Source organism: Silurus meridionalis, chromosome 18, assembly GCF_014805685.1.
Source record: "Silurus meridionalis isolate SWU-2019-XX chromosome 18, ASM1480568v1, whole genome shotgun sequence".
NCBI classification, from domain to species: domain Eukaryota; kingdom Metazoa; phylum Chordata; class Actinopteri; order Siluriformes; family Siluridae; genus Silurus; species Silurus meridionalis.
Genome location: NC_060901.1, coordinates 25,174,905 through 25,187,404, shown reverse-complemented (window position 1 = coordinate 25,187,404; position 12,500 = coordinate 25,174,905). Strand labels below are relative to the sequence as shown.

Below are 12,500 nucleotides of genomic sequence, written 5' to 3'. Positions count from 1 at the left end.
CTGCTCGTCCGAGTCGCTGTTGTTGGCGTTGGCGTTGGAACTGGAGGACAGGCGCGTTTCTCTGTGCTCGTCCAGACTGGAGTCGGAGGCGTGGCTCGTGTGGGAAGGGGCGTGGCACGGCATGGCGCGGGTGTTGTTCTCCGAGCGCCGCTTCCTGCCCCGGCGTTTGCGAGCGTGCCGTTTGAGCAATCGCCCAGCGGGCAGAGCGAGATCCAAACTGGCACTGCAGCCGCCCCCACGCGCCTGCTCCGAGCTCTCCTCCAGCGCCGACACCAGGTCATGGACCAGCTCATCCATCGTCCGGCCAAAGTGCCTGCGAAGACCACAGGAGACACAGAAATTACCAGAGTGATGAAAAGAAAATATCTAAATATGGTATCTAAAGGTTTCGAGACTAGGTTTGTAACATGCCAACAGATGGCAGCACAGGGCTGCACACACAATCACAGGGCTGCACACACAATCACAGGGTGCACCGACCTTCATAAGTAAGTGCGCTAAGAGACATCATCCTGTGTACGTCCTGAGAGCTGTGCAACTTGTGCTATTCTGACCGCTTGTCTCGCCACGTGTACCGTTACAGATATAATACATACATACTTTAAAGAAAGCTTATAAATGAATTTGTATTTGATCGAGTGAAATAAGTATTCAATCCCGTACCAACCAGCAAGAATTCTGACTCCCACAGACCCAAATTAGTCCTCAACCTTTAGGAAAGTTCACCAGTCATAAAAGACACCAGTCACGGAAACAACCTCTTCCATTCAAACCTCAAATATATATACAGTGGAACCTCGGAGCTCGCAGCCTCAGCGCTCGCGACCTCGCATGCTCGCGACTTTCATTCCGACCGGCGACTCTCATTCAGATCGGCTCGTGAGCAAGAACCTGTACTTCTTTTTTTTTATTGTAATTGCTGTTAATTTACATAAAGTATTGTTAAAATAGTCTAATAATTAAGTGTTATGGAGTGAAATAGTGTTATTTACTCATTTAAATCGATTTCGTATAGTGTTCTTTGGGTTTTTACTGGGTTGGAAGGGGCGTATCAAAAGGTTGCGAAAATTCGGAACTCGCGACCGGTCTTGGGCCCTAACCCTCGCGAGCTCCGAGGTTCCACTGTATACACACACACTGGCGATCAAAATTAGAGAACAATTTATAAACAATTGAACAATTCTGAAATAATGTGATCTTCACTGCTCAACAATTGAAGGAGTTTTTGTCCTGTCTATACCATGCTACCAGAACACCTTTTCCACAAAATAACTAAGGCATTTAAAAAAAACATTATTTTGCAGAAAACACACTGATCAAAATTAGAGAACACTTTCAGATACCTCCCAGTTATTGGTGTTAATCTGGTACCTGGTGCTAATTTCCTTGATTATCTGTCAACCCCTATTTAACTGGCAGCCTAACTTCCAGTTTCACTGACTCTGCAAGATGGTGGGCCGTTCTAAAGTGACTGAAAGCCTCCAGCAGCAGGTTGTCCAGATGAGGGCCAAAGGGATGACCCTATCAGCCATAGCAAGACAAGTTGGTCGTTCCAAATCTGCAATTTCAAGAATATTGACTCTTTACAACATCACAAACTCATTCAAGTCCACCAAGAAGGCTGGTCATCCACGGAAGACAAATACAAGAGAGGACAGGACACTGTGGAGGATCTCAATGGGCAATCGTTTCCACACTGCAGCTGGAATTGCTCACCAGTTCAGCGCTGAACAGGGTAAGGATCTGTCTCGTCATACAGTGTCTCGACGTTTAAGAGCATTAGGACTAAAAGCCAACTCTGCAGTGACCAATCAAATTTTGCAAAGCTTTGGAGAGGAAGATCTTGAATGACCCTGATCTCATCCCTACCGAACACCTTTGGGATGAATTGGAACGACTGCACCTCAGGTCTCCTCGCCTACATCAGTACCTGCCTTTCTTGTGGCTGAAGAACACAAATATCTAGTGGAACATCTTCCCAGAAAAGTGGAGGGAATTAGAAGAGCAGTTTTGGAAATAGTGTATTTGTGTCTAACAGAAGAACTTGTGAGAGATGATGTTCCTCACATCTACAGTCAAACATGGAGGTGGAAAGCTTCATGGTTTGGGGGTTTGCTTTTGGAGCAGGGAGGTTCCAGAAAGTGAAGAACATCTTCAGCAAGTCAGTCGTCTGTTGTCTACGCTCGTATGTTTTTTTATTTGTCCATTTTGTACTTTTGTGTACCATAGAGGTCACTTTTCCAGGAACAAATGGACATTTTCAACATCTGGAAAAAGTCCCTAATAGCTCAAATGTCACATTTATGACACTTTATAACCTCATTCATAAGAAGGGGAGGAACGTACACATCAACCTCAGCATTTCTGTAGTCTTTCTATACTGTTATAGAAGTTTTATCATCTATAATTCAACATATTTCATAAAATTCCCCTGTTTTAAGAGCAACAACAACAAAAAAACACTAAAGTAAACCACTGGAACTAAAGAATTGAGGGCGGAGTCCCAAACAGCGCGCTGTTCCCTAGATAGGTCGCCTACATGAACTGGAAAATGAATACAAAGTGTGCACTATGGGTCCGAGGGAATTAGGGCTCATTTAAACAAACTGGGGATTCCGGCGTGAACCGGGTGGAGGTTCCGGAGCTTGGTTGTTTACTGTGTTTATTGATTAGGAAATTGTAATTTATTATATTTATATAAAATATAATAATGTGAAGAGATTCCTGGGAGGTCAAAAGAGCTGAAAAAGCGAGTTTTTTTAATCATTAAAGTACAACAAAATGGCTAACCCGGATAGTAGGCTGGCCGCATGTCAAACCGATTGATTAGTCTACGCTAAAACACTAGGTAGGGCGCATGCTTTGTTTATTCGAGCCCTCTAGCTAGTGCGCGAATGTAGGGTGGATAATGCGATTTGGGATGGAAAAATAGACTGCCGCTTCCTTAAATGTTAATATAATGATGATGGTGTAGGGCGGAAAAGAGGAAAGAAAAGAGACCGTACCAGCTGGTTCCCGCTTTACCGAAGTTCTTGAGATCAGCTGCACGGAACATGAACCCCTTTAAAAACCCAAGAGATCCTTAGATTAGTGGGAAAACTACGAAGAACAAGGAGGCCATCATAGTGGCTCACATCAAAGACCGGAAACGGCCGATTTAAAAAAAAATTAAAAAATAAAAGGTAAAAGCCCTACTTCCGGCTCTAGGATGTTCCCAAATAAAAGTTATTTTAAAAAGGTATATAAAAACAATCGTATCAAATTCATTTACAGTTTGTTTATTAAAATACTACTTTTTTTAATTATTTAAAAAAATATTATGAAACATTCCTCGCGTAAGAAATCAATTAATTGCAGAAGCAGCCAGTGGCCTCTAGGGGGCAGGAGAGCTCCTCAAATCAACCGCTGTATGAGTCCCACATCCCCAGTTTTCCAAAGCTAGATGTCTCCAATCTGGGTTTCCAAGACTCTATTCCCAGGGCATTTTAATTCCAAGTTTATATATCCACAGACCCTATTTCCCTACAGCTCTTTTTTTTCCATGTCTCTTGCTTTCCTAGAGTCTATGTCCTGTTCTCTGTATCTTTATGTTTCCAAAATAATGTAATTCCAATAACCAATATTTTAAGAGCTCTGGGTTCCCAAAATCATATGTTTGTGACATGATTCCAGGGTTCTATATTCCCTGACCCTCGTTTCCCAGGGCTGTGTTTCCAAGTTTATGTCTTTTCAAATGTCTCTGTCCTCAATGCCACATATTCCCAGGTATATGTGATCCCAAAGTCCCATATTCCCAGGGCCATGTGATTCCAGGGCTCAATATTCCCAGCCCTCGTTCTCCATGGCTCTATGTTTCCCAATTTTAGTCTCAGTTCCCAAAGTTTTCAGTATCCTGTGTTCCCAGTGCCACATCTTTCCAATGGCGCCATGTTACCAAGACGAGGTATTTAGAGATCTACTTCCACAGATCCACTGGACCCTATGTTTTCAGTGGTCTATATTCACAGCATTTCATGTATCCTGGATCCCACACTTATATGTCATTCCTGTATTCTATAGCCTTACAGTGTTCTTAGGGTCCTACAATAAATGATTTCCACTCTAATCGGCACTACTAATGTGTAATATAGAAGAGTCCTATGGCGATGAACCGAGCATTTCCTTCAAACTGGAAAACCCCCATGATCGATTTTGAGCTATGAAGCAGGGCATATGATTAAGGTCTGTTGTTGAGGGTGATTGCCTGGGGAAAGAAACTTTTCCTGCACCTGGCTGTTTTGGTGAAACAAAGTTCAGAATGGAGGAGTTGAAAGACGTTGTGTCCAGGGTGCGAAGGGTCAGTAGTGATGCCCACTTCCTGGTTCTTGTATGGTAAAAGTCCTGGAGAATGGGCTGGGGAGCCCCAATGATTGTTTCTGCTTTTTTTAACTGTAGTCTGTTCCTGTCCTTCTTAGTTGCTGGTCCAAACCAGATGGTAAAGGTGATGGAGATGTAATGACTGCAGTGTAGCACTGCATCAACAGCTCCTGTGGCAGACCAGCCTAAATCAAGTGTGTCATCTGTTACTTAGCACCTAAGGCATATTTTGGAGGACTTTCAAAAGATGCCCTGCTACAGATTAGCCTTCAAAACGGAGAGGAAACGTTCATTCCGGTGTGTTCACAGAGCTAGAAAAGTGAACCACCGTGTATGAGCTTTGGCGACTAAAAGAATTATGCCTGGGTAGGTAATGGATACGTGGCTATGTGTCTGATTACACACACAACCCTTCACACACTTTCCAGGAATGTGTCCGCTGCCGGATGTGGTACAGGGTCACCGCTCAAGTCGGAACATATTCCCCTGTGTGTGTGTGTTCTCTGGACTGTGAAGCAAATGCTTGGGAAGTCAGCAGATCTATCAGTCTCAGTCAGCTCCCCTCAGGTTACAAACGCATACCTAAAATCCGATCACCCTCCATGTTCCTTGTAAATATAGTACTGTAAGTCCACTCTCTCGGTCCTTAAGAGAACTACGAGGAACACCCCTATCTCCTCCTCTCCTTCTCAATGTATCACCGTCTTCTCTTTTTCTCTCTGTTTCCCACCAATGGATCTATCAAAACCTTCAACTCTAGCACACGTTTTAACTGCAGGAATCTGGCAACCCATCTGAACCTATGGACTCCATGATTCCTGATGAGTCCGAGAGTCAAATAGAAAGTCCGGAAGACTTGCAGAGCGATCCAGACGCCACAGACTCCATCTGGTCCTGGGTAAAGTGCAGTGCATGAAGCTCCAAAAAGAATCCCAGTTTGAATTTCTACAATACAGTAGAAACCAGTAATATTTTTAAGCGGGTTATCGTAAAGAATTGTATCACTTATCTAGCTACCAGTTTAAGCTCAAATATATCGTTATATAAAGGGTGATATTTTTATTTTGGTGTTAAATTGTTGCATTAAGCAGCTAGCTATGTTAGCTAACGTTAGTTATAGTAGGTAATTGAATTTAAACCGCATACTCAAAATTGCATATCATCCATTTATATCTAGGCCACGATTTTGAAATGGTGGGTTAAGATGCACTTTTATTATCTGAGCATTAGTCACTGATCATCTGTGACTGTAGAAAACTAGTGTGTTCCCAGAGTTACTGAGATGAGGCACTAGCAGAGCGACAACATGGAGAGATGGTTAGCGTGAGGGAACCTGTTTTTGTTTATTATTATAATCTTTGTAAAGAAGCTGCAACATTCGAGGTATAAAATCTAGCCAAAAAAAGAGAGACCGATGAGAGATTAGCAAAGCGAAACCTGGCATGCTAGCATAGCATGTCTTTCACCCTTGAATGCTAGCAACCCTGCATACTACAATATTTTATATTCAGAATACTAGCATACACACTTTCTAGCATTGTAGCACGCTAGGCGTTTCAGTCACCGCCGTTGTTCTATAAGCATACTACAATCTTTGCGTACTAGCATACTTGCATACTTATGTAGGACAAACTCCAGGATGTTAATAGTGCATGTTTGTATTGTCATGCTAACAATGACATAGTGTAGCTACAGGTTGTTTTTAATTGTAGCCCTACTCACGCCAGATTTTCATACCGGCGTCTCAGGCAATTATGCAACAGGAATGACTTGACACCTCACACACACACACACACACACACACACACACACACACACACAGTTCATTCAGAGTCTGGTATTTCTATTATTACCAGACTAGCTGGTTAGGGTAGTAGTGATTAGCTGTTTAGGGTAGTAGTAATTTCGAGACATTTGTGAACGCAGCATATTGCGTGTTGGCGGCCATGTTGGTCTTGATATTGCCTCTATGGTTTATTGTATTACTGTGTATTTAATGTGTACTGGTTGACGTACTACAGCAGAGTTTTTTTTCCGCATATAAACAATGTTCTTGTGTTGTCAGTGAAGGTGAAACGTTCTCAGTAGCTTCATGTGGGTTCTTATAAACGATTTATCATCATTATCAAAAACATTTTTAATGATTTATTACCACATCCATACAGAACTTGAAGAAACTCAAGGTTCATGTTAAGCAGTAATGAGGAATGCTGAACCTATGAACTTTTTTACATCTTACACAAGCTTCTTTTGTGTGTGTGTGTGTGTGTGTGTGTGTGTGTGTGTGTAACTGGATCTATCTGGCAGAACCTCTGATCATATAATGTCCTAGCTAAGTGTGTGTGTGTGTGTGTGTGTGTGTGTGTGTGTGTGTGTGTGTGTGTGTGTGTGTGCTGCTAGACCATGTCTGCAGATGAGAAGTGTGTGTGTAACTGGATCCGTCTGGCAGGACTACTAATAATATAAAGTCTTAGCTAAGTGTGTGTGTGTGTGTGTGTGTGTGTGTGTGTGTCTTTTATAGAATCTGTTTTATAGAGTATGAGACCTTTATAAATGTTCTCAGACTAAAAGCTTTCTTTAAGTAAGAAATAAAAACGCACATCGGTATGCTGGTACAGGAAAAGTTGAGTCCTTCGAAAAGTGTTAAAACGACTATAAGAGCTGCTGTTTTAGAAAACGAGTGATGCCTCCTGGCCAAGCAGAATTGAGAATTCAGTAGTGCTGTGATGTAAGACTCACAAGATAACAGTTTAATCACATTTGACAACACCAGGAAGTTACAGGTAAAGTAAAATCAATTTCATGTTGTGAAATTGCGGGTGAATGTTTGGGTCCTCATTGTGATAGTGGAGTGTATAATTCCATGGAGCTCCAGCCAGTTCCTCCAGTCTTGGCCTACAGCGTACAACAATCTGTTCTGTTTACACACAGAGAGAACGGTCACTTTGCATTGAAGTGTAATATGAAATCAAGCTTACAAAAAAACCACACAGGCGACTGTGAGACCGGAAATTTGCAATCTAGCGCTTAAATGTTTCACATTTCACCTCCAAACGGCAGTAAAAGTTATAAGTTGATGAGAAATAGGATAAAAACTAGTGTGAATTTGAACCTAGCCAAAATAATAGGTTAATTATCAAGATTCATAACTTTCTAAATTTAAGTAAATGCTAAAAAAAATAAACATGATGCTGTGCAATTCCAGTGGCAGGCCATGCATTTGGTACCTGGGCCTTCTTAACTTAATCCACCTCTTAAAACCACCACTATCACGTTGCAGTTATAGAAACCATTAATACTATACAAAAACGCAATATAACAACACATGGCATTACAGAGAGAGAGAGGAATTTCACATATGGAGGGCGAAAAACCTTTTTACTAAAGCAGCAAACCCAGTTAAGACTCCAAACATCTACACTACAACCACAACTGTGCACCTACAACTAACATGTCTAATAACATGACAAAAACATAAATGTAAATAAAATACAACCTAATCTCAAAAGATGCATACTCATAATGTGCAGCGCCCCCCAGAGGCTGTAATCCAGTGGTACCGCTCGTATTCACTGGTCTGGAAGTGGAGAACAAACCCTTTCCTGGGCTGAGACACACTAGCTAGCTTTATGGTTGGCCGACCTCCTCACCATGTCTAGCTTTTCTTTAAAATGTATTATTAAGTATGTCCGAGACCAAATAATTTTCTCTTCCTCCGTAGTCATAAAAAAGTCAGATGTATTAATGTGTGCAGAGCTACACACGTGTTTTACCAGTCAAACTTGGCTGTAACAGTTTCCCTCTGACCAATCTGAAATCTGATTGGTTAAAGAAACAGACCCATTTATTAAGGAGACGATGGTTAAAAAGTCCAGCAGTACTGATTCTGAAGGCTCTGGGCAGATTAGATTGACATGGCAGCACATAGAGGCTGAAATCTGATTGGACAAAAAAAATCTTACATCCACATACACGTACTGGAAGCAGTGCAGCCGAGAGAAACACTACAAAATGAAGAGAAACTGTTGGGAATAAATGAATACAATTTCATTGAACAAATATTAGAATTTAGGTTGTAAATGTAGATCAGTTCTTCTGATAGTGAGAGAAAACCATAACTTTACTTAAGTGCCTTCTGACTTCTAATGCATGAATGCATGGCCCTTTATAGTGCAAAAAAAAAGATTCGATGCAACCAAGATGCAGCTCTACCTCTGCCATGTGAATCTATATTCTATGTGACTCTCAGGACACGCCTCGGTCTCCGTAGCATCGTAATACGTCATATTCATGCTCGAACGCGCTTGAGAAACAGTTTAGCGAGGAGAAATCAATCTACATATAAGATATTGGTCACAAATCATCGGTCATTTTCTAAATAATAGCGCATTTACTAATTATTAGATACAAATAAATCAGTTTTAAGCGATGCAAATATGTTAAAAATGACGCATCTCGATACAAATACTACCACTCATCCGATGCACACTTTTCGAATCCATGCAACTGTTGTCATTCCTGCACACCATCACGCAAAGGCACGTGCACACTTGTATACTACGCACACTATCATTAGAATACGTGCATTTTTACATATTTTCTTTCTTTTTTATTAACAGGAAACAAAAGGGAATGGTGTGAAAGAGCACATTTAGGAGTCAATTTCGTGTCCCAGTTTCGACATTCACACCCTCTTTCACAACCCATTCATTTCGGTGGGGTATCGCGCGTGACGGGGAAAAAGCGCGCTTCTATTGGTCAGCTCGATCACCTCATCACAAACAGCAGGTCGGCCAGGTTAAACCTCGTGCACGCACGCACGCGAGCACGCGCGCACGAAACGCGCGTCGCGTTACGTCCGTGTGGGAGGCTGGAAGAACGAAAGGGGGCGTGGCCTCAATGACAGTTGGGTGGTTTATTTATTTATTTTTATTCAGCATACATATATATTTTTGGCAAATGTTTACTCATTAATCAGGAAAGTTAGTAAAAAATTTAAATAAATAAAATATAGTTTTTTGCTGGTGACGTGTCGTGAGGAAAATAAAAAAAACAAGGAGGCGGAGAAAGGAGGGAGGGGAAGGGAAATCATTTGCATGCCGGCACCGGATTGGATCGCGTGTCCGCTTCATTTGCATAAGACGTCACCCGCCCCTCCTTCACCTCCTGAGTAGAACCGCAGCCGATTCCGTTCAACAGCACCGTGAGTTCATAGCAGAGGGAAAACAACAGAAAAAAAAGGTTTATTTATGAAAAATGTAAGGTTTTATTTTATGTAAATAAATCGCTGGAGTCTCGCTATGGACAAAGCCAGTCAAGAATAAGCGGTTTTGGCCGTGTCAGGACGCTGTTTAAAGGTGAGTCTGGGTCTGACATTATAAATATGTATATATTTTTGTATATTTGAATATAAAAATTATATACACTAAAATATTTTTTTTCTCAAATCTTATAACTCCTTATAACATATTTATAACCCAATCCCACATTTCAAAACCCTATACAAGAGCATGAAATTGCCGTCTAATTATTAGGCCGTGTTCCAATTCGATAAGTAGGGCACTTGGAGAAGGTCCATGTTGATAGTGAAGGACACTATTATTGGACACTATGAAGGGTGCTAATGTAGGGAGGAATGCTCTATTTTGGATACAGCGCTTATGTGTGGTCTAATGAGCATCACTTGGAATGATGCATCAGCTGTATGGTGGGGATGAGTCTTCATTAGTGTGTGTGTGTGTGTGTGTGTGTGTGTGTGTGTGTGTGTGTGTGTGTGTGTGAGACAAGAGCCAGGCTTTTGTCTTAATTCGGGCAAAAATTGATTTCAATATAAGAATCCGGACCCTTCCATCTACGAGGTGGTACATACCGGACGACTTCCGAAGGTTGGTGCTCCCTGTGACTGTGTCTGCAGCTCTGTGCTGCCATCTGTTGGAGTGTTGAAGTAGTGCGAAAAACCTTTTGACGTATACATATTAAAAAATAGGGGGCCCTAAGAGTTTGGATGTGGGCGTGTCCAAGTTGAGAAACTTGTGCGCACTACACTGGTCACGGCTATAGTAGTTACCATGGAAACCAGGGGACGATATGTCCACTGAGGACTTCATAGACCGGTGAATAGTGGTGAAACACTGGGGTTGCTGCAGGTTACGCAAGCAGGACTTTTCGGATGTACACAAGGCCGGAGGTTTGGTGTGTGTGTGTGTGTGTGTGTGTGTGTGTGTGTGTGTGTGTTAAGCACAGTTGTTGAAAGCTAGTATTAACTCGTCACTTTCAGTTCTTGATGGGCTTCACCCCGTACACTCCGAAACCATCTCCGTTCCCTTCCTTTCACTTTCTCGATGAGATCTTGTAATCATAGGCTTTCCTGGAAAAAGGATCTTTATTTTATGAATCCTCCGATCTTCTGGTAAATATAAAAGAAGAACGAGTATAAAGTGAGATCAAAGGCGTGGATCAAAAGCGAACTCTGACTGAAGGGTTCGAGCAGATCAGAAATAAACACGGATGAGTTGCTCATTTTTTGTTGTTGTTGTTTGTTTGTTTTTTTTTGTTTAACTTCTTGACGTTTTTCTTTTACTTTGATTCTACATGGGTTTCTCTTCATCAATATATCATTCTTTTCTCTTCACTACTTTTCCCTGTTTCTCTCCTTTCTCTCACTTCTTTACGTTTTTCTCTTCTACTTCACGTCTTCATATTTCCCTCTTTTTCCTTGTTCACGTTTATCTCCTTCACTCCGTCACGTTTTTCTCCTTTACTTCACTTCTTCACCCTTTTTTGCTCCCTTTCACTTTTACACGTTTTCCCTTTTCCTCCACTTCTTTGAGTATCTTTTTTTTTTCATTTGCGGAGCCTCGCGGAAAAAACGAAACCGTGGCAAAGATCACGTCCGATTCATTCCCTCCTTTTCTCCACTCTGTTTTCCACGTCCGAGCACGACGATCGTGCGCTTTGTAAACTTTTGTTGCGTATATTTGACACGCTTTTTTAGTGCTTTCTCATATTAAGCAGCAGAAATCAATGTCTCTGATCCAAAATCTGTGTGTATGTGTGTAGAGTCAAACCATGAACTACGTGGGGCAGTTGGCAGGGCAGGTGTTTGTGCAGGTGAAGGAGCTGTACCGCGGCCTGAACCCGGCGACGCTGTCGGGCTGCATCGACGTCATCGTGGTGCAACATCCCGACGGCTCCCTGCACTGCTCGCCCTTCCACGTCCGCTTCGGCAAGATGGGAGTGCTGCGCTCACGTGAGAAAGTGGTGAGCGACTCGACCTGAACTCACGCGAAGCACGTATGTTTAGTGTGAAGGGTTAGGGGCGCGAACGTGAAACGTAGACCTAAAACGAACATCCATATGTTTCCAGGTGGACATCGAGGTGAACGGAGAGCCCGTTAGCCTGCACATGAAGCTGGGAGAAAACGGCGAGGCCTTCTTCGTCACCGAGGCCGAGGACGATCAGGTACAACTCCCTCGATTCATTTCATGACACGAAACACTAAAAGGACGCGAGACGGAGACGATCTAAAAGATGCTTCGCGTGACTGTCCCTGTCTATTCATCTCCTGGCTCTGGAATTTTCTTTTTCCCATAATTCCATGCGTAAAAATGACAATAGTGATCATAGCGCCGCACCCGAAGGCATTCCAATAATACATCCGTATCCTGATAGACAGGACAGACACCGAACACTCAAATCTGATTGGCTAGAACGGACAGGTAAGTATTAACGAGCACTGAAACATGATCGTTTCTGTAGCAGCAGCTCACAGACATCGAGAGGAAAGAGTAACTAATTTGGCATTCTGCATAGCGGTCGACCGATTTATCGGTTTTGATTTGCTGGCACTAAAACCAAAAATCCATCCCGATAGTTTTTCCGGGTCGCGTTATACAGTACGCCTCTAGAGACGAATCAACGGCACTACATGCTGTTTTTTTCAAGTTTTTCCAGCCATACATGCTTCTCACTTGAAGCAGGTTTGGAGACTGAAGATATGCTTTACATGGATTGGAAGATGTGGAAGATGTCCTGCTATAGACCTCCAGACCTATTGAAATGAATTAGAACCCAACCCCAGGTTTTCTCACTTTACCTCCATCAGTGCCTGACCCTATTTACTAACTCCTTTCTGTCTGAATGA

General features: G+C 42.3%; 2 protein-coding genes across 4 annotated transcripts in view; one reads left to right on the top strand and one right to left on the bottom strand.

The window, feature by feature from the left end:
• gpatch2 (G patch domain containing 2) overlaps positions 1 to 3,163 on the bottom strand; it is an 8,411-nt gene extending 5,248 nt beyond the window's left edge. For both annotated transcript variants that reach the window (XM_046873718.1, XM_046873719.1), the window contains exons 1-2: positions 3,006 to 3,163; positions 1 to 313 (exon numbers count right to left, since the gene is read on the bottom strand). The exon at positions 1 to 313 is cut by the window's left edge. In XM_046873718.1, the coding sequence (XP_046729674.1) occupies positions 1 to 313; positions 3,006 to 3,055 (363 nt within the window). In that variant the 5' untranslated portion in view covers positions 3,056 to 3,163. The remainder of the gene's footprint in view (positions 314 to 3,005) is intronic.
• A 6,238-nt stretch (positions 3,164 to 9,401) lies between these two features.
• The window catches only part of lpin1b (lipin 1b), a 15,574-nt gene continuing 12,475 nt past the window's right edge, over positions 9,402 to 12,500 (top strand). The window contains exons 1-3 of one of the 2 annotated variants that reach the window (XM_046873637.1): positions 9,402 to 9,713; positions 11,416 to 11,616; positions 11,723 to 11,818. In XM_046873637.1, coding sequence (XP_046729593.1) covers positions 11,425 to 11,616; positions 11,723 to 11,818 — 288 coding nt within the window. In that variant the 5' untranslated portion in view covers positions 9,402 to 9,713; positions 11,416 to 11,424. The remainder of the gene's footprint in view (positions 9,714 to 11,415; positions 11,617 to 11,722; positions 11,819 to 12,500) is intronic. The other variant, XM_046873636.1, reaches the window with a different exon arrangement.